The 23,359-nt window shown below is 34.1% G+C and overlaps 1 protein-coding gene across 2 annotated transcripts in view; it reads left to right on the top strand.

Moving 5' to 3' along the window:
- Positions 1–23,359, top strand: part of Lmbrd1 (LMBR1 domain containing 1) — a 104,336-nt gene that overhangs the window by 8,337 nt on the left and 72,640 nt on the right. For both annotated transcript variants that reach the window (XM_046442984.2, XM_046442983.2), the window contains exons 2-3: positions 36–212; positions 8,699–8,759. In XM_046442984.2, the coding sequence (XP_046298940.1) occupies positions 36–212; positions 8,699–8,759 (238 nt within the window). The remainder of the gene's footprint in view (positions 1–35; positions 213–8,698; positions 8,760–23,359) is intronic.

Raw genomic sequence — 23,359 nt, 5'->3', positions numbered from 1 at the left:
GGGGAGTAATAAACATTCTTTTTGTTCTATTTCAGGCTATTTTAGCATTTTGCTGGATATATGTTCGTAAATACCAAAGTCAGAGAGAAAGTGAAGTTGTCTCCACCATAACAGCGATTTTTTCTCTAGCAATTGCACTTATCACATCAGCACTTCTTCCAGTGGATATATTTTTGGTTTCTTACATGAAAAATCAAAATGGCACATTTAAGGTATGTATTATCATACTATGTAATTTTTTTTCTTTCAAGTTCTGAGCAATTAAGTCCAGTGTATTTTGAGTTTCCTTTTTTTGTATCTGGGTTGAAATAAGAATAGAAATGAAGCATAAAGGCTAAGAATGCAACATGGTAAACTAGAAGCAAACTATTAATTGACATAAGAACCATGAATTCAATAACCTTGCAAATGTGAGAAATGCCTTTTGTTGATCTGAAAATATTTTAAGCATAATAGATTTATTCTTGTGCCTCTCACAACTCTTTTGAAGCTAACATTTGTTGAATATTTACTATGTGTCAGTCTCTATTTTAAGCGTTTTACATATATTAACTTTGTAATTGTTTAGGAGATTAAACAATGTAGATAAGATTATCCATAGTTTTATGGATGAAAAACCAAGGTTTAGCTTGTCAGTATTGTAACTGGAATTTGAAGTTCTGCAATCTGGTTTCAGAGCTCTTGTTTCATGAGGTTTCTTGAGAAGATGGCCTCTTAAGTAAAAGATACTTTCAAGTAGCTCAGTAAATGGGATTTCTGCTAAGGAGTCCATTGTTGTTGTTGTTTTCATTTAAGCAATTCATATTGTGTATTGAACTGTCATAATACAGCAAAACATTATTTGAGCCCATATTTTGGGCTGAAACATTATTTTAAGAAAAATGACCATTTTGTGTGTGTGTGTGTGTGTGTGTGTGTGGTATACTTAAAATTTCTGCTTTTTTTATTGGGCAAGAAGTAATATACCTTTAATAATTGTGTACACAGTACTTAAATGATTGATATTAACATTATAAGATTATTATCTGAGAAATATTTCATTTTAGATCTAAATTCCATAGAAATGTTTGATTTCCTATAACTATGTAAATGGTTGTTTCTTGCATAAACCTTTTAGACATTTTAAGAATGTCTGAATATTCTTTTTATTTAAAAACTGTAGTTAAGGTGCCGAGGGGGGTGTTATGTAGGTAGACTGCTGCTTAGCATATTGGAAGGTCCTAGGTTCAATCCCCGCTTCTGCCAAATATACACGTGTGTGTGTGTGTGTGTGTGTGTATGATAATTCCAGATGGATAAGACATAATTATAAACTTCTAGACTATTCTCTGTGAAGTTAAATAAAATACATACATATATACACATACGCTATATATATATATATGTATATATACATATACTATATATGATATATACATAATTTTTTGCAGATATTATAGAAACAGTGTAATTATTCCTGTACAAGTATTGTTTGAATAGGAGTTTTTAGTTGTGAATTTAGAATATTTGATTTTAGATTTTGTGGGGAAATATTTTCATCTTGAAATTTCTCAAGTAAATATTTTCATGAAATTGTGAACTCTCTCCTAGATTAAGTAAGTAGTTGTTTTGTGCCCATATTTTTAGCAGTCATTGTCTGGGTGATGATTTTAATTATTGTTTGTTTGTTTTTGGTGAAATTGCATTATATTCATTTGAGCAAAATTTTAAGAATTTATCTTCCTAAAGAGCAAAAAATATTACTTGTTAAAATTTAGACTGCTTATTAAATTTCTCCTAAAAGAAGAAAATACACAGTGATAATTTATGTGCTTACTTTATAGTTATTAAATATAAATGTGATATAAATGACTAGAAGGGAACAAAATTCATGATGAATTTCTCATACTTAATACAAAGCTTTTAAAAATTATTATTTGGATAATAAAACTGTAGGTTGTACTTTTACTTTTTTTGGGGGGGCGGGGCGAGTTGGGGAGTACCAGGAATTGAACTCAGGGGCACTTGACCACTGAGCCACATCTCCAGCCCTATTTTGTATTTTACTTAGAGACAGGGCCTCACTGAGTTGCTTAGTGCCTTTCCTTTGCTGAGGCTGGCTTTGAATTCACAATCCTCCTGTCTCAGCCTCCAGAGCTGCTGAGATTACAGGCCTGTGCCACCACACCCATCTATTTTCTTGATTTATCTCTTGTTTGGTTTAGCCCCTTCAATATAGACAATGTATCATTTTTTTTTCTCTGTACATTGACACTTTTTTGATACCTTGAAACATTCTTTGTATGTCTCCCTTCCACTTTCTTCCTCTTTCTCTCTCTCTTTGGCTCTCACTTCTTATCTTCTCTTTTGTTGAATAAAATTCACAGTTTTCATTTGGAGTCAGCCTGTTTGCTAACTCTCAGAAGTAGAACCAAAAACATTTTTAAAACTTTTCACTGATAAACTCTTCTCCAGAAAGCTACTGCTGAATTCTTTTCATGTACTTAATAACTAAGGAAAGTGTAAAGTATTTAACAATTAGTTCTTCAGATGTTATGCTATAACTATAAATATAGTCATGTTAATGTAAATATGCCACAATGGCTTTAGATCTATTCCAGGTTTATTTGTTGCTATAAATGTATGTTGGTTAGCAATGTGTTCTGGTATTGCTTTCCATAGTGAGTGACACTTGCATTTTAATGTACTTTTGTCTCTCCTCCCCTCCACTCTCCTTTCCATTCCAATCTCTTTTTTGGTACTGGAGATTAACCCAGGGCTCTACCAAATGAGCTACATTTCCAGCTCTTTTTATTTTATTTTGAGGTAGAGTCTCATTAAATTTCATTGTCTGGCCTCGAACTTTAGATCCTCTTGCTTCATTCTCCAGAGTAGGTGGGATTACAGGCAAGCGGCACCCATGCCCAACTTCTAACATACACTTCTTATTCCTAAATTCCTGCTTTCTCTGCCTTTTTATGGAAGCTGTGCATCACAATGCCCAAGTTGTTTCTGTTGACATTTCTTTTAACATAAAGCATTGTAGATAATTGTAACTAAATAACTGCTTTGTTTCTAACTTCTTGTGAAGTAATCAACTTTTTATATTAAAAAAAGACCTTAAAGCTTAGCTATAAGTGCTCTATTAAACAGTCTTGTATAGTTGGCCAGTGACTTTGGATAGTGAACTATACCATTAAAAATGATAAGTTGACACTAATATGAATAAATATTCTTTATTTTATACAACATGTAAAAAAAATTCAAAGCTAGTAGTTAAGATATGGCATCAAAACACTTAGTATTTATGTACTCTTCTCCCCTAGTGATTAATCTCTTTGCGGCCTGCTATTACAACATATCTGGGTTGAACTCTATTGCTTCCTTATTCCTATTTTCAAACAGTGGGTATTATATCTTAGAACTTTGTCTTGTTCTCTGAACCTTAAATACATATATTTACTATTTATTAAGTACATAGTATGTGGTAGACAAGGTAGTTTCTGGAGATTATGATGAAAATAAATAAGATTGCAATTCACGTGGAGCTTAAGAGTATGTAAAGCCAGACAAATGGTCAACAAATAAATGCAACAAGGTACTGTATTAGTGATAAATTCTATAAGGATATATAATATATTGACACAAAAGTCTATTTAGGTGTGGTTAACGCAGAAATGGTGATAGGGAGGCCAGACTGCTGAGGTAAACCAAACTAGTGGGTTAGATGAGAGCCAGCTAAGAGCCAAAAGAGAGAATTCTCAGCAAATACAAAAGACTTTAGACAGGATGAATTGGCTTTTTTGACTGAAGTGTGGTATTGAGGTTTTGCTTTTGTATAAGCTAAGAATCAGTGGAAGGCAAGGGCCAAATGGCTTATAATTTTTTTCATGTTAGTGAATTTGGATTTTTCTCTTAATAGAAAGTTAATGAAGGTAAAAGGTGCAGGTAAGTTGAATTGGAGTGGTGCTAGTGGACAAAAATGATGAAAAATAATATATATTTTGGAGGTAGAACTCCTGAATTTGTACATGGATTGAATATGACAGGATGAAGGTAAAAGAAAATTGGAATGCCTACGTTTTTATACAGCTTAGAGATATAGGGAAGTCTAAAGGAATAACAGAGCATAAGCATGCACATGGGTATATGAGGGAGTGTAGAGGGAAAAAAATGTGTTTTAAATAAGTCACCTTCAAAGTAACCATTATATATTTGCAAGTATAGGTATCAAGTAGGAAGTTGAAGCTCTGAAGAGAGGTAGGACTGGAGAGAAATATTTGGGGGTAAACATATGAATGTCAGAGCTGTATACTGGTAACTGGGGAGACTGAGTAGTGAGAGAAGACTTGACATTGGAGTGCTTCAATATGTAGAGGCCAGTCAAAGGGAAGAAGCTGGAACCCGAGAAGTAAGAAGAAAAGTAGATAAGGAAAGTAGGAGAAGAATATTTCAGGAATAGAGAATGATTGCTTTTTTGAGTGTTGTTGGAAGGTTAAGTGAAAGGGGTAGAGAAATGACAACTGGATTTGGTCATTGGTAACTATGAAGAATAATTTTAGCATAGCAGTAGGACAGACAGGTTGTAGTGGGTTAAATATGGACAGTGAGGTGAGGATGTAGTGATAAGGAATACTGTCAACTTTTCAGGAAATTTTGTTCTCTAGGTGGGCATCTGTGTTTTTATTTGTTTTGGTAATGTCTTTATCTCTTTGAGGTTAATGGGAATTAGTTGAGTTTGTATACTTTAAACTTCATTAGAATAGGAAGAATTTTTGAGAGTGGAGATAGTGTGTCATTGCAGGTATAAGATGCTTGACAGATGCTGAGGTAGGCCAGACCTCTAAGTCAGTGGTTCCCCACCATTGACATTTTGTGCTGGATAATTCTTTGTGGTGAGGGACTCTCCTAAATTTTACAGATGTCTACTTAACAGATGCCTATTCCTCCGTCTGCCTGGTGTCTCTAGACATTTCCAAATGCCCATGGGAACAAAATGGCTTCTGAATGAGAATTACTGATCTAAGGTGAGGTTATCAGGTAAAAGTATGGAGAGTCATGTTGGAATTTTAGGTTGGACACCAGGTTTTAGAAAGTCATCTTGAAGGATAGGAAAAGGAATTTACATTTGTGACCCCACTACATTTTTGTTCTATGGAATTCATATCATTTTCTTTTCTTCTGAAATATTCTTCTGTAGTAGTCTCTATTTAGTATTAGTTTTTGAGTGTCTTTACATTCCTTTGAGTCTTAAGTGATTGAAGTTTCTTTTTGTTTCTACTCTGGGAGGCAATAGTTTATAAAACATATCAAGGGTATAGTGGTTTTCAAAACATAAAAGAAAGAAGATTTAATAAAGTAAGCTTTCTTGACAATATATCAAATATTTTGGAGGCAAAGAAGTGCATAAAAGCCAAATACACTGGTATTGAGTGATGTTGTGTATTTTACACATATTTGTAGCTTTAAAATAGTAACAGTTTTACTGTCTATTACCTCAATGATTGGTTAAACACAAGAAACTTGTAGAGTAAAAGATGTTAAATTTGAATGATTATTTGGCTATAAATTACCTTCAAAATTTCTACTTTCAACCCCCCCCCCCCACTTCCCCCTGGGTTTGGGCTCTTGTCCAATTTTTAAGTTTGAAATTTTTAAAGTTCTAATTTGTTATATATGACAGCAGAATGCATTACAATTCATGTTACACATATAGAGCACAATTTTTCATATCGCTGGTTGTATATAAAGTATATTCACACCATTCTTGTCTTCATACATGTATTCAGAGTAATGATATCCATCTCATTCCACCATCTTTTTTACCCCCATGACTCCTTTCCCCTCCCACCCTTTTGCCCTATCCAGAGTTCTGTTGAGGACATTACTACTTCTTGGGGCTGTCTTGGAAACTCCTAGGGACTTTGCATGAAATGTAATAAGTAAAAAAGCTATAATTATCCTCTAGTTCATCGATAAATTATTCTTAATTTGATCATCTTCATCAGAAATCTTTTTACACTTCCAGTTTGATGCATAAGCAATCACTAAGGAAGTACATCTCTTAGGAGGTGAAGCTTTGGTGATTATGTATATATGCATTTGGATATTTAAATCACCGAGGAAAAAATTTCTAATCATTATATAGAATTTTCCTCAGGGCTTTCCATTCTAGTTAGTAAGCACTATGTATGCTTTCTTTGACTTTTTAAAAGTGTTTTAGGTGTTTCTTTTGTCCTCCCCCCCCTTTTTTTTTCCCTAAAGAGTTGGTTGCATGTGTTAAAACTAATGGCGGTAATATGTTCTCTTCCCTCTGTTCAAAAGTACTTCATGTGTATGTTTCTATGGCTGTTTTTTCTAATAGGTTTGTTTTTAATGTCTGTGTGATATTCTCTGTTATGAATATACAATAATATGTTTTACCATTTTTCCTGGGGTATTTAGATTTTCTTCAGTTTTAAACAACACTATACTGAATATGGTTGGGCAAAGAGCTTTTAAGCAAAAACCGTTATTGTTGCTTGGTGTAGACTGTCATTTACTGGAATAAAAATCAGCAAGTGCTTATGTTCATGTATAAGTTGAAATATATGCAAGAATAAGCTCTCCCAAGTGCAGATACTTCAGTACTTCAACCTCCTTTCTTCTATCTTATAGGGGAGGCAGAAGAGTGGTCTTGTAGATAGATAAACACTTGGGACTTCAGTGTCAAGTAGTCTGAGCTGAGTAGGTACAAGCTGTTCAGAGGGTGTTAGTACATTCTCATTGCTGAATAACTGATGAAGACTGTGAGCTCCTTTGTCCCAGGAGTAGTTGAAATTAAGTGTATTCCTCTTGTGTGGGAAAGGGAGGCCGCCCTGTTCAGGCTATCTTGTTGCCAGGGAAATCGGTAAGAATCTCAAAGTCATTCATTGGCCAGTACTATTAAAAATGTCCCTGTACTGATATCTATCTTAACTTGTGAATATTTTTAGGATGGAGTCAACAAAGGATATCTAGATCATAGAGTCTCCTATTAATGTGAAAGAAATGCTTTCAACTCCACATTTTGCCACTACTTCATATTATTGATGTTTTCTATTATGCCAGTTAGTTAAATTAAACATTATTAAAATAAAACATTTTCATGTTTTACTAGTAAAATATAGTAATTAGGAAATTACTTATTGTTGGTCTTTTTTAAGATATTAACATACTCCCTTGGTACATTGGGATTTCTTCTTTCCTCCCTCCCTCCCTTGCCCTTCCCTTCGTTCTGTCTTCCTGTTTTCTCCCCTCTCTCTCTCCTATTTTTCTTTCTTTTAAGAGAAAAGGTCTTGCTATGTTGTCCATGCTATCACTGAACTTCTGAGTTCAAGCAATTTTCTCACCTTAGCCTGCCAAGTAATTGGGACTATAGGCACATGCTATCATGCCTGGCTCACTCAGTACATTGGGGTTTTGATTGGCAATATATATTATTTTTGTAGATTAATTCGGAGTGAATTAGTATTTATAATCTTTCATGTTGCACAGGTGATTTTCCACTTATTTAGAACTTTAATAATCTACAGTTAGGTTAGTTTTCTTTATATAGTTCATTTTTAAAATTTGGTTTATTAAGCTATATTTTTATAGCTGTTTGGAAGTATTATTGTTCATTTTGTGTATAGGTTTTGCACTTGCAAGTTTGGATCGTCCACATTTTTATTTTAGTTATTTATCGGCAAGAAATTCATAGATGTTCAGTGCTAGATGTATTTGTAGGCAAAAAGAAGAAGAAAAGAAAAATCCTTATTTTAAGAAAATTAAGTGTTGATAATTTCCTCAACAGCACTTATAGTGAATGTTGACACTAACTTGAATTCCTGAAATGTTTATTAAAAAAAAAATGACCTGCATTCTAATTTGAACCTTGCAACTTAATATCAATGACCAGTTCCATAGACTCTCCAGGTTTAATTTTTTGCATGCACAGAATTTAGGGTATTAGACAAAAATATTTGATATTATTATACCTCCATTCTGACTCAGTAGCGTATAGATTTTTTTTCTATTGACAAGATTAATTTGAAATATAAGTTTATTAGTTGAAAGAACATTTATGAGGATGAATGCAAAGGAGTTTAGATGGACTTTTATATATTTCAAAAGTGATAATCTGTTCAAATCTTATTTTATAAAATACAAATTACATTTGTTAATGTCTGCATAAATTCATTACCATTTTTCATTACCTTTAGGACAAAGTCCAAAATACTTACTATGACTCACAAGTCTCTTCAGCATATGCCCTTCCTTTCCCTTACTCCACCTGCTTTCTGGTTTTTGTTTTTGTTTTTCTAGTGAATCTGTATTTAGCTTCTTTCAGTTTTTCTAATTCTCCATGCATATTCCTCTTTCCTCTTTCATCATTTTCTTTCTATTTTCTTTCTTTTTCCCTAAGAACATCTTCTTTTACCTTTGGTCTCTCATTTTAGATAATTTTTGGAAAGCCATTCCTGATCTTCAGTTCAGTTAGGTGCCTTGGTGCTTCACCAGAACTGTGTTATCTTATCTAAGCATTTCCATATTGAAATTTGTCTGTTTACTTGTCTGCCTCTCATTTTTTGAAGATATAGACCATACCGTATTTGAATTAATGATAAACTTTAGAAGTGAAATTCTGTCAAATTAAATCTTAACTGTTGGGCAGGTGGATGTTAAAATTAATATTGCTAATGTTTCCTTACTGTCCTAGGATTGGGCTAATGCTAATGTCAGCAAACAGATTGAGGACACTGTATTATATGGCTACTATAGTAAGTATCTTTTTGTTATATTTCCTATTTGGGCTGCTATCAGAATGTAGAATAAAGCTACATATAAACTTTTAATTTTGATATCAAATATGAGATTATTGTTTTCTTTTACACCAGGAATGAATAAATAATATGTCTTCATTCTCAATATTCTAAAACTATTAGTGCCTATTTTGCATCTTTTAGGTTAGCTTATAACACTTCTTTGTGGTGGTTCGATCTGATTACTTTATTTTCATGTCCCTTATGTTAATATTGCTGATTTCCCATACCTAATTGTGCTCTTTATTTAAAAAATCTGTTTTCCAGAATTTTTTTGGTAAGTGTTGACAATAGTAGAAAGCTCTCTTGGAAGGGGAATTTTCACCATTACCTTTATTGTACTATACAGAGGTATTTAATTCAGAGGCTATGGTTGATAGGTAGCCTCTCTCCCTTCCCATTCCCCTCCCCTTTTTCTAGTATTTGATCTTACAAATTTATAATAACCACCTACATTTTTCTTTCTTTTCAAATAATCATGAGACTTGTGCTATTTAAAAATGTAAAATTTCTTATTTAGAAAAGAGATGCCATTTTTTTCATCAGTAAATAAGATGTATAAGATTTCAGTTGGAAACTTTAAAAAATACAGAAATTTCTGTTAATGGGAATTTTTTTCAAGTGTTTCATTGATTTTTAATTTAGCTGTTTTGGTTCTAACCTTTGTCTTTTCTCCTGATCTAAAATATAAAGGACCCATTGTGAAATTCTATCCTTTTGGTATAGGTTTGGAAAAATCTTTATAGTATTTTAATATTGAATAATATTTCTAAAAATGGCATTAAATAGGGAAAGTGGTGACATTTGGATAACTTCTGTAGTTAGTTACTAGTATTACACCAGCTTTAATTTTCTTGTTTTGATAAATTTTGTATAATTATGTAAGATGTTACATTAAAGGATGCTGGCTGAAAGGTATATGGCAACTCTTGGTACTACTTTTGCAATTGTTCTACATGTCTAAAATTATTTCTAAATAAAAACCCAAAAGGACAAAGAAAAGAATTTAATATTTCCTATTTATACATTAAATATGTTATAAATGTAATGTTAAAATTGTTGATATGGTTCTTATTAAGTAGAATGTTGCTTTTCAGTACAAATTTATCGGAAGGATATGTGGCTTACTTCTTCAAAAACAATTTTGGTGGAGGAGCCTGTCACTTGTGTAACAATAAAATAAGATTATCCTGTAGACATGTAACAGGATAAGCCAATTTACATGTTAGGGAAGTCTAAGTCCAGGAACCATATCTTATCATTGAACCCAGAGGCTACTGAATTAATCTATTAAAACCAAGGTCACAGAGACTTGTAAGCCAGAATATTACTTCATCAGCTCTTTGCAGTTAGTATCATGTAGGAAATTAAACCTACAGAAAAGGCTTTTGGTATTTTTCTCAGTTCTCCCAAGGATAGTATGTCTTCAGTCTTCACAAAGATAAAGTGTCTATAATAGAATTTAAAACATTAGGAAATGAGTCAGTTCTTACAAATAATAGGTGCTTTAGGGCCTTAGGGCTAATTCTCTGCAGAACTTAGGCTATGCTGAAAAATATAACTTCCTTGGGTTAGGATAATTGAGACATACTGGTCTAGGGAAGAAATTTGCAAATGATGAATAGAATTTTTTGATGACCATGAAGTCAAAACAAAATTTAATTGGATATTATTAATGGTTATTATTATAAAGTTAGTCACATCCTTTAACTATCCACCAAGGCCTTTGGCTTCAACTCAATGATGATCTACCTACAGCTAAGAACCTGAAAGGAAAGAATTGTGTGGTTTCTAAAATAATTATTATTCTCAAATCCAGCTTTTTCTTCTGAAATTCTAGATACTATCTAGTTACTTATTACATAGACATCTTCTTCTGGATTCTGAGGACTAAAAAAATACAAAGCACTGTATTTATCTGTTGCCTCCATCAGATTCTACAGTTATCTAATCTCTCCCAATACATCAGCACATTTTCAGTCTAACCTTGTAGGCAATGTACAAGACTTTCATAATTATCTTCTGTGTTGTCTTCTGTCTTTCTTGTGTGCTTTTAAAAGAAAAGCTATCTGGTAACAAATCATTTGGCAGTCTCTTTTCTAGACAAAGGTTAATTTTCATATGTTAATTAGTGATAATTTACAGTAGCTTATATACATATTTTTGGAGAGCTGCTGTTTCAGGGCTCTCCTACCTTTGTCAGGTTTTTTTAATGCCAGTGTAGGTTTTAACTAAGATGCCAGTTTCTATGAAAAACCAAACCAAAACAAAACAAAACTGGTCACAAAGGTTTAAACTCTTATTAAAATTCTCTTAAAGTAGTTTTAGTTGTCTTCCTCCATGAAAATATTTAAGAGTGCTAACTACCTTCAAATTACTGATTTATATTTATATGTTCACTGCCTTTTCATTCTTCATTGCCTTGAAATTCCATTTGCACTTTGAATCAATCTTTTACCTATACATGTTTTTTTGACATTTTATTGCCTTATTCATTTGGAAAATATTGGTTCAATGAATAATATAGGTTTTTCAAATGTTGACATATATCATTATACATTAGAAAAAACATTCAATATTGTCACCACTATTTTTATTAGAAAAGCCCTTTTGTATTGGGAAGCTGTGAAACTCAAGTTCTAAAGGTGATAAATTCAAGTATTCCTAAATTCTGATTTTTCTCTTGAAAGCTTGAGTTTTATCGGTGGTAACAAATACTGTTATTTACTTATTTTCTTTGCAGTTTCTTTTTTGTTGTTGTTTTGTTTGCTTGCTTGTTTTTGAGATCTTGCTATGTTGCTCAGGATGGCCTTGAAGTCCTGGACTCAAGCAACCTCCTGCCTCACCACCTGAGTAGCTGGGACTGTGGTTGCATGCCACTGTGCTCAATGTTCACTGCTCATTTTTGACAAAGATTGCCTTATACGTAAGTCTGGATAACCATTACTCATTTGGCAGTTGTTCTTTCAAGCAAAAAAGAGGATTTTTTAAAAATGCAGTAGTATATCTCATAACTGGAATAGCATTCTATTGAGACATTTGTAAGAAACAAGTGAGTATGCTTTATGTATACTTTTCTTGCCACAGAATATTAAAAGATACATACTTAAGGGTGGACATTTAATAGACAGTTTACTTTCATGAATAAAAGTCCAAACTACCTCTTCCCCTGAAGGATACAAAACGACTGGCAGTATAGCATGAGTCCACTGTTTTCTCTCCTTTTAAAAGGCCAGCAGTTTTATCCACGGTTGTTTCTGTTCCATCAATCAGTTCATGTTAAGCATAGAAGAAATGCAAATAAAAATTTAGTATCATTATAAAAAGAATTTTCATTTGTAGATGGCCTTTAAGGATCTCTGTAAATCCGAAGGTCTGGAAGCTCCATTTGGAGGGGATCTTCTATTTTATTAATGGAATTCAGGTGTTTTTTCCTGGCAAGTGTATAGAAGTCAGGATGACTGCTGTGTCTGCCTGCGGATATTCCCCGTCTGTTGGTTATTAGCAATCCTGTTAACTGAAGCTACCTGAAAAGGAGATACAGTTTCCTGGAGCTTGTTGAAGATGAAAAGTGAAGTTGCTTATTTCTGCCCATTTCTACTATGCTAGTAGTGATCTTCTAATTAGGAGACTCCCTTGGCTGCAGATGTTCTGTCTACCCCAGAAACATAAACCCATTTTGTCACATATTCCCAGATGTTTAAAAAAACTTACAAACTAGTATATAATATATAACTATATATTACATAATAGGCTTATAATTATATTATGGCATACTAATTGATATAATATTAATATTAGTATAATTATGTATGTAAACTCTAGATTATGATTTCCAACCTAGTTTACTATATCTGTGCCAATTTTGTTGAAATGTTTCTAGAATTGAAAAGTTGAGACTTGAAAAATTGAAAACTTAATGGGTTAAGTTTTCATTTCTTTTTTTCCTTTTTATTAATTTTATTTATTCATTATGTCTTCAAGTGTTTTGCTATTTTCTTTCATGAAACTGCTCTTTTATGACTTTATAGTTCTCAGTTCTGTCTAATTTGTGTCCTGTTTCATGTTCCCTTTTCCTCCTTTTAAAAGAAAACATTGTTAATCTTAGGGGATGTTTCCTAAGTAGTTTCTGGTTAAGTCTGCTCAAGAGATTATCTAGATAAAAACTTCTTGAGACCTAAATGCCTAAGGATTTCTTTTCTCATTTCCAAGTGGAAATATCAGAAAAATAAGTAATCTCTTGGATTTACAGCTAGAGTGACTTGTGTGAATTTGTCATATTGGTATCATAAACCTTCCTCTATATGCCAGATTGTGAAGAAACATATACTCTTGGTTTTTCATTTTACGTCCTTGGTTATGCCTTGTAAGTTTTCTTTGCAGCTTCTTTCTCTTCTTCTTGACCTCTTTAATGTTGAAATGCCCAGGGTTTAATCTTTGGATCTGTTCTTTATCTCAGTCCTTTATTGATTTTATACTGTTGCTTGATTCTAAATATCATTTATATGCCAAACTTCCAAATTCAAATCTTTGTGCAAACCTCTTTTGAACTTCATATTCTTCTGTGCAGCTGTTATAGGAATTTCTACCAGAAAACCTCAAATTTCACATGTTCAGAGCAGCTCGATCTTCTATACTATTATTTTCCTTGTTGTACTATGTAGCAACCAGAAGGATAGAGTTCCTCAGGCCAAAAATCTTGAAGACTGTCCTTGAAACTATTTTTTTCATGTTTTATATCAAATATGGCAGGAAATTCTTTTGTATTTGATCTTAAGAATTCTTTTAGAATTTACTTCTTACTACCTTCTGGCTACTATACTGTTTAACACACTGTTGTCTCTTTTTAGGTTATTATAGGAACCTCCTAACACATCTCTTACCTATCGATTTTTATTCATAATGCAGAAATCATAGTGATCTTTTAAAAACATGACATAGCCTATGCCAAGTCTGCTCAAAATCCTGTAATACTTTCCCATTTCACTCACAGTAGAAGACAAAGTCATTACTAGAACCTATGGAGCTTTGTGTGATCTGGCATTCTTTCCCACCTCACAAACCTCTCTGACCTCATTCCCACTACTCTCTTGTGGTTGGCTGCCTCTTAAGATGGCCCATAGTGCCTTCTACTTCCTAATACTCATGCCCCATATAGAATCCTCTCTTTTTCAGTATGTTGTGGACCTAATAATAGGCTTCTAACAAGAGGATTGGCAAAAAGGATGGGATGTCACTTCTGAGATTAAGTTATAAAAGATGATGACTTTTGCTTGTACTCTCTGGCTCTTTTCTCTTCCTTTCTTTGATTAAGCAGCTTCCCTGTAGTATACTGCCTTATGGACAAACCCATGGAGGGACTAAAAGTATCCTCCAGCTAATAGCCAGTATAGAATGGAATTCTGCCAACAACTGTGAGTTGGGAAGTAAGGTCTCTCTCATTTGAGCCTTGAGAGAATTGCTAGATGACCAATATCTTGATTTCAGACTTGGGAGAAATCCTGAGTTGAAGGACTTAGCTAAACTAGGCTCATATTCATGACCCACAGAATCTGTGATAATAAATGTTGAATGGAGCCACCATTTGACCCAGCTATTCCCCTTCTCGGTCTATTCCCTAAAGACCTAAAAAGAGCATGCTACAGGGACACTGCTACATCGATGTTCATAGCAGCACAATTCACAATAGCTAGACTGTGGAACCAACCTAGATGCCCTTCAATGGATGAATGGATAAAAAAAATGTGGCATTTATACACAATGGAGTATTACTCTGCATTAAAAAATGACAAAATCATAGAATTTACAGGGAAATGGATGGCATTAGAGCAGATTATGCTAAGTGAAGCTAGCCAATCCCTAAAAAACAAATGCCAAATGTCTTCTTTGATATAAGGAGAGTAACTAAGAACAGAGTAGGGTCGAAGAGCATGAGAAGAAGATTAACATTAAACAGGGATGAGAGGTGGGAGGGAAAGGGAGAGAGAAGGGAAAATGCATGGAAATGGAAGGAGACCCTCAGAGTTATACAAAAGTACATACAAGAGGAAGTGAGGGGAAGGGGAAAAATAATATAAGGGGGACAAACGAATGTCAGTAGAGGGAGCAGAGAGAGAAGAGGGGAGGGGAGGGGAGGGGAGGGGAGGGGGGATAGTAGAGGATAGGAAAGGCAGCAGAATACAACAGACACTAGTATGGCAATATGTAAATCAATGGATGTGTAACTGATGTGATTCTGCAATCTGTATATGGGGTAAAAATGGGAGCTCATAACCCACTTGAATCAAACTGTGAAATATGATATATCAAGAACTATGTAATGTTTTGAACAGCCAACAATAAAAAATTTAAAAAAAAAAGAAAAATTAAAAAGTGGTTAATATAAAAAATAAAAAAAAAATAAATGTTCTTTAAATTACAAAGTTTGGGTAATCTTTTTCACAGCAGTGATTACCTAATATATCTCTACCTCACTGATTATATTAATGTTGCTGTTAATGTTCTTTAACATTCCAGGTTCCCTGTTCCCTTCCATCCTCCACTTTATGTTCCCTTTGCCTGGAATGCTTTTCTTCCAGTTATCTGCTTGATTAGTTTCTTTAACTCCTTTAACCCTCAAGTCTTTGCTCAAATGTTATTGAGTGTGAAAAGGTCTTTCCATTTTCAATTAATGGTCCCTTTTCTCTTGGTCCATTTTATTTTATTTTTTTCTTGTAGGCCTTAATCACCTTTTCATGCACTATGTATTTTAGTTTAATTTATTGTTTATATCCTCCTGCTAGAATTCATACTACACTAACAAAAATATCTTTTTTGTTTCTTTTGGTCCTTGATGCATTTAGAAGAGTTATTGGCATGTATGTAGTTGCTCAAATATTTGTGAAATGAATGGGTCCTTTATTTGCTGTGTAACTTGAAGAACTCACGTAAGTTTTACCATTTTTGTTAATGAGAGAGGGTTATATGTGCTTCCATGTAGTTAAGATTGAGCTGGGGGTGGAATTTTATCCATGGCCATGTAAGAAGGTTGGCAGATTTTCTTCTACCCCCCACCCCCCCAAAAAAAAACAATCATAAAGCTGGACAAAAATTGAACAAAACCCCCAAATCTAGTGCTTTGGAAATCAGACAAAGACATAAAACAGTCTGACAGGTATTTGATAAATGCTGCAAGAATGTTGTAGTTCAATGTTTTAATCTAGGGATGCTGTATCCTACTCCCAGGTTGTTTATTGCTGATGGATCTCCAGGACAGGGCAAGCCATTAAGACCAGAAGCTGACCTGATCTGGTAGAAGGGACTTATTCAGATGGGTGGTGCTTATTTCTAGCAGTATTGTTAGTGTAACTGACAATCTTGGAGTCAGCTAAGTGGAAAAGGCCAGCAGTTCTACCTGCATAGGGTTGTGGTCATGACAGACAATCTCATATCCAACTGTTTCTGTACACATGTATATCAGAGAATGGAGAGGATGCAAGTTAGTCATACACTCCTGTCTAGGGGCTGGGTACACATATATAGAAGACCAGAAAGAGCCCAGCAGAAAATAAAACCCAGGGCCAACTTAAACTTGACCTGAACTTTTAATGCACTCTCTTGTCAACTACAGAGTAATTGGCAAGGGATAGAAGACTTACTGGCTCAAGGCACTTGAGTAAAATTTCTTTCTGGTCACTAGTTGATCATTAAGCTATATATGGACACTGGAAATCCCTAGAAACTGAGGCTTGAAGATAAAAAGAAGAATTAAAAAAAACCAACCCATAAACAAAAATCAACTGGGTAGACCAGCAGCAACTTAATGCTGTAGTTTACAGATATAATTCTGACAAGTAAGTGAAAAAAGATACAAACTGTAAAACAGGAATGACAACCTTCAGGCATAATGGCACAGTCCAGAGTTGATAAAATATATTGTCTAAAATGTTGAGTTTAAGTATGTAAAGAAATAGGAAAATGTGACCCATGATAAAGAAAACAGCAGAAATAATATTTCTAGATTTAAATACAGAGGCTTCAAATACCTGTTATCAGTTAAAAGCAGAAAGTAAACTATTTAATTAAATGAAAGTGTGACAAATTGAGACTTTTAGTAAGGAGATAGAAATGATTTTTTAAAGAACCATACAAAAATTCTGAAGTTAAAGAATATGGTAACTGAAATGGAAAATTCATTAGATAGTCCCATCAGCAATGGGATCTGATGTGGCTGATAAAAAAAAAAACCTCAGTGAACTTGAAGATAGATTATCTAATCAAAAGATCAGAGTGGAAAAAAGATTGAAGGAAAATCAACAAAGCCTCAGAGACCTGTGTGTCAGCGTCAGGCTTACCTATTCATGTATGATGGAATATTCATAAGAAAGAAATCTTGGAAATCCATAAATATTTGGAAATTAAGTAATGCACTTCTGAACAACCCTTGGGTCCTTATAAATCATAGGCAACTGGAAAGTATTTTTACATGAAAATAAAAAATGGGACTTATCAAAATTTATAGGATGCTGCTCTAATGGTGCTTAGAGAAATTTGAAATTTTAAACTTCTATATTAGAAAATAATTCTTAGGTGCCTAAACCTATTACTTTAAGATAATAGAAAAAGAAGAGGAAACTAAATTTTAAGCTAGTAGAAGAAGCAAAATCAGAGAAGTAGAAAACAGAAAAACATTAGAGAAAAATTAGTCAAACCAAAGTAGGTTCTTTGGGTGAAAATCTATACATTTGACAAATCTTTAGCCAGATTGAGGGCATGGAGCAAGGAGAAATAAGAGAGAGAGAGAGAAAAATAGAAATTATCAAAATGAAGACTAAAAGAGGTGTGTTACTACTAATTTTGCAGAAATTAAAAGGATTAAAAAAGACTCTAAAGAATGACTTTATAGCAACAAATAAGTAAGATGAATTAGAAAAATTCTTAGAAAGATGCAGATTACCAAAACTGATTCAAGAAGAAATCGCTCTATAGCACATAAAGAAATTGAATTAATTATTTACTATATTTTCACAAATAAAACTTGATACATAGATTTCATCACTGGTGAATTCTATCATATGTTTAAAAGAGAAATTATATTAGTTTTTCACAAACCCTTTTAGAGATAGAGGATGGAATACCTTCCAACTTTTACCTTGACACCAAAATCAGACAAAAACATGACAAAAGGAAACTTTGGAATAATATTCTTCATGATGCAGACACAAAAATACTACACAAAATTTTTAAAAACCTGAATTGGACATCATATTTCCATTCTTGGGAATTAATTCCAAAAATGGAAGGCTGGTTTAATATTAAAAAATCAATTCATGTAACATACATATTAAAAGAACATAGGGCAAAAAAATGCATGATTGTCTCAGTAGACATATAACAGAATTTGCGTATCCATTGTTGATAACAACTCTCAACAAAGGAGTTATAGAAGGGAACTTCCTCAACCTGACATAGGACAGCTATGAAAAACTTACAATTAACATTATATTTAATGGTGAATATCTGAGTGTTTTCCCCTAAGATTAAGAACAGAGTACAAACATCTCTCATCACTGATACTTAGCATTGTACTGAGGATTCTAGCCCATGAAGGAACCAAAATAGTTGTTTAAATAAATATATCTAAACTAGGAAAGAATTAAGATTTGTGTAACTGATGTGATTCTGCAATTTGTATACGGGGTAAAAATGGGAGTTCATAACCCACTTGAATCAAAGTGTGAAATATATCAAGAACTATGTAATGTTTTGAACAACCAACAATAAAAAAAATTAAAAAAAAAGAATTAAAAAAAAAGAATTAAGATTTGTTTTCATATATGACAAAATTCTGCAGGTAGAAAATCTCAAGGTACCCATGTAAAGACAAATAAAACCAATAAAAAGGTTGGCAGGGTCACGGGATGCAGTTTTGACATGAAAGCTAGAAACATAATTAAAAGGAAACAAGAATGTAATTCCAATCAGAAACCAGAAGTTCCTGTATTAATGCAGGAATGTTACAAGTTGAAATGATTGGATTGTGAGAGGTGTAACCTAATCAGCATTGAGTTTGTAGGCAGGTGGGGGGTGGCTGGAGGTGGGTCACTGGAAGTGTGCCCTGGAAGGTTATCTTCTTTGTGGCCCCTTCCCCGACTCTCTGCTTTCTGGCTGCCTTGAGATGAGCAGCTTTCCTCCACTATGTACTTCCACAAAGATGTGCTGCATCATCTTGAGCCCCAAGAAATGGATCTAGCCTTCTTTGGACTGAGACCTCTGAAACCATGAGCTCCCAAATAAACTTTTCCTCCTCTAAAATTATTTTTGTCAGGTCTTTTAGTCACAGCAGTGAAAAAGCTGACTAAAACAGTTTGTAAGCACATAAAAAGATATCCTACGTTTTTAATCATTAGGGAAATACAAATTGCATTTCCAATGAGATATATAACACATAAATTAGAAGCAGAGACTGTTTAGCAAAATAATATAGACTGGGTGACTAAAACAACTAATATTTATTCCTCATACTTCTGGAGGCTGCCAATAGATTTGGTTCCCTGATGAAGGTTTGCAGATATCCATCTTCTTGCTGGGTTCTCAAAGTAATACACATTCTGTTCTTTCCTCTTTGTTTGATAATCCCATCATAGGGCCCTTTTTAGTGCCCTAATCTATACTTTATAACTTCCCAAAGGCCCCATCTTGAAATACCATCACAATTGGAGTTAGAACATCAACATACTATTTTGTGGGGCTTAATTCCTTCTATAATATTCCACCTTTGCATAGAAGAAGGACATGAAAATTCAAGTCCTTCTCCTATGCAGAATACATTCATTTCATTTTAGCATTCCCTAAAGCCTTAACTTATTCCAATATGAACTCAAAAATCTAAAATTAAGAGTCTTATTTAAGTATCACCTATCTGTGACACCCTTAAGTACTTGTCTATCCTGAGGCAAAAATTTTCTCTATGAACTCTAAAACCATATAAGTCATCTATTTCTAAAATATTTTTAGTGGTACAATCATAAGATAGACATTTCTTTCCAAAAGGGAAAAATCAGAAGGAAGAAAGGATCTCAATCAAGTGCAGAACTTATAAAGGCTAGGTTTGATGTTCTGCCCTTTGGACTCACTGGCACTTGGACGCTGGCCAAGTTTGAGCTTCCAGGTTCTACTTTGTAGGATTTATGCTCCCAAGAATTTTCCATTTGGCCTTTGAAATCTGGGCGTTGCTACCTCCCCCCACTCTTTGAAACCTAGGCGGCAATCTTGATGATTAAATAGCTTCTGGGGTCATTATTCCCTTGTGTTGTGCAGTAGTAAACTTTTGTCACCAAATAGCTCTATGGTCTGGTAGAAGAATTTGAGAGATCCATCATCCTCTCTTTATGTTATCTTACCTCAATCCCCTTTGGTTGAGACAGTGTTTCTGCTGGAGTAGCTGATTATATCCATGATTCTAGCTGATTATATCCATGGTTCATATCTATACTAATTTGCTTATCAAATATTTTTAATCTGGTGGGGGCACACCAACCTTTATTACACCAGAGGTTACTGTAAGGAACATGGACAATATCCAGCTGTCGACACGTACATAGAGAAAATTGAATGTTCAAGTGCCACTATTTGGGAACATCAAATGGTACAGTTGCTTTGGAAAATTTCTAAAAAAGTTATTATATGATATGGATTTTCACTTTTAGAAATCTACCAAGAGGAAATAAGCGCAGTGTCACACAAAGATATGTATGCTAACTTTCATAGAAGCATTTTTTGTAATAGCCTCAAACTGGAATGAGTACCAGAGCTCAACAACTGAAGAATGTTGAAGTAAAACCTATGTCCATACAATGGAATATATTCTGCAGTCAAAGTTAGAGATCAGCAAACTATGGTAAGGCCTCTGAGTCAAATCTAAATCTGGCCATACCTATTTGTTTACATGTTGTCTGTGGCAACTTTCATGCTAGAATAGCACAGTTGAATAGTTGTAACAGATGTATAGGCTGCAAAGCAGAAAATATTCACTGTCTGATTCTTCGCAGAAAAAAAATTCCAAACTCCTGGGCCCAGATGGAAAAAAAAAACTGTATATATAATTATCTATACATAAAATATGCAGAAAAAGAAAAATTTCTAGAGTCAAAAAAGAAGTCAAAGTTTGCCTCAAATTTGGGGCAGGTGTGGCTATTATTTACAAACTTACAAGACAACCTTTTGGGGGTTATGGAAATATTCTAAAACTGTAAATTTATTAAATTCAATTCATACACCTACATTGTATAAGCTTTGTGATAGTAAATTACTTGTCAAAGTTGTTGGTAAAAGTATTTAATGAGCTAATGTAAATAGAGCATAACAACAGTTTTGTGTTTTGTAGACAGTAAAGGATAGTTGTAATACCAGTCAGGAATGGGTTCTCATTCCCGATGTGTTAAAGATTAAATACCTGATAAATGCCAAGGCAAATATGGAAAGCACAGTTTTATTTAAGAGAGGGACAGAAGTAGCAGACTTCTCCTGAAAAAGAGTACTCAGAGCTAGGTACTTGCAGGAGTGGGTGTGTCTTGCTCTCTTTTAGACCACAGAATGCCCCTTTTAATCCCTGCCTCCCTATCTACTCTGTGTATGTAACTAAGGGCAGGAAGTGGCAAGAGCACAGGGTGTAATCCTTTGTGTTGGGAAGTGAGATCCCTGGAGGTGTTAGCAACCCCTTGAGCTGGAATGTGTGATCCCAGAGGTTAGCTGTTAGGAACCCATTGATAAGCAGCCATTATCCTCTCTGGATCCCCATCATTCATTATGTACACTGACTGCCAGGTGTTCTCCCCACTGCCTTGGTTTGTTGAGGAATGTGACATTTCCTGCCCCCAGGCCAAGCAGGGCTGCAGGCAGATGCTTTTTGGCAAAGAAAGCATGTGGTGAGTCAGTACAGTGGGCTCATTTTATAGAATTATTCTCTTAATCTTGTGTTTCCACCATCCTCATCTATTTGTCCTCTTACAGTTGCTATTGTTATAGCTTACAATTTTAGAGGACTTGTGCTATGCTTTGGATAAGTGTCCCACAAAGATTTAGATGTTAAAAGACTTGATCCCTGATGGGTGTTATTGAGAGGTATTGTGGTCCTTTAGGTGAAGGGTTCTAGTGGGAGGTCCTTAGGTCACTGGAGGTGTGCCCTTGAAGGGATTTGTGGAACCCTGACTCCTTTTTCTCCCTTTTCTTTGCTTCCTGGCTGTACAGTAAGCAGTTCACTCCATCATGCACTATTTGCCATTGCCATCCACCATTCCCAACAGAGCCCCAAAGCTATGGGTCCATTGATTTTGGATTGGAATCACAAAAACTATGAGCCAAAAACTGATTCTATAATTTCATTCTGTCCAGCATTGGAATCTTTAATTTACAGATAAAAACATTGAGGTTAAGAAGTTAAGAAGACAGGCTTATCAATTGAAATGTGGTTCTTTGTAAGATTCAGCATGATCTCCAAGAGTAATCTGTCTGTAATGTGTATTAGTCAGGCTTCTCTAGAGGAACAGAATCAATAGGAAGTGTGATTATCAAAAGGGGATTTATTTACTCAAATGCATTTCTATACATCAGTGATGAATCCTCTGAAAGAGAAATTAGGATTAGCCTTAAAAAAAAAATTCCTGGGAATCAATTTAACAAAAGAGGTGAACGATCTCTACAATGAAAACTACAGAACACTAAGGAAAGAAATTGAAGAAGACCTTAGAAGATGAAAATGTGTCCCATGCTCTTGGATAGGCAAAATTAATATTGTCAAAATAAAAGCGCTATACAGATTCAATGCAATTCCAATTAAAATCCCAATGTCGTTCCTTATAGAAATAGAAAAAGCAATCATGAAATTCATTTGGAAAAATAAGAGACCCAGAAAAGCCAAAGCAATCCTTAGCAAGAATAGTGAAGCAAGAAGCATCACAATACCAGATCTTAAACTATACTACAAAGCTATAGTAACAAGGCAGCATGGTATTGGCACCAAACTAGACATGTAGACCAGTGGTACAGAATAGAAGACACAGAGACAAAACCCACATAAGCACAGTTATCTTATACTAGACAAAATTGCCAAAAACACATATTGGAGAAAAGATAGCCTCTTCAACAAATGGTGCTGGGAAAACTAAAATCCATATGCAGCAAAATAAAAATAACCCCTATCTCTCAGCATGCACAGAGCTCAACTCAGAGTGGATCAAGGATCTAGGAATTAGACCAGAGACTCTTGTGCCTAATAGAAGAAAAAATAGGCCCAAATTTTCATCATGTCAGATTAGGCCCCAAATTCCTTACAAGACTCCTAAAGCACAAGAAATAAAATAATAAATTAATAAATGAGATGGATTCAAACTAAAAAGCTTCTTTTCAGCAAAAGAAATAATCAGTGAGGTAAAGAGAGAGCCTATATCTTGGGAGCAAATTTTTGCCACACAAATGTCAGATTATGAGAGCACTAATCTCCAGGATATTTAAAGAACTCAAAAAATTTAACACCAAAACAATAAACAACCCAATCAATAAATGGGCTAAGAAGCTGAACA

This window comes from Marmota monax, unplaced genomic scaffold, assembly GCF_021218885.2.
Source record: "Marmota monax isolate L192 unplaced genomic scaffold, Marmota_monax_Labrador192_F-V1.1 WCK01_AAM20220418_F8-fsc00091, whole genome shotgun sequence".
Lineage (NCBI taxonomy): Eukaryota > Metazoa > Chordata > Mammalia > Rodentia > Sciuridae > Marmota > Marmota monax.
Note: the sequence above shows the minus strand (reverse complement) of the source record. Positions and strands in the feature narration are given on the sequence as shown.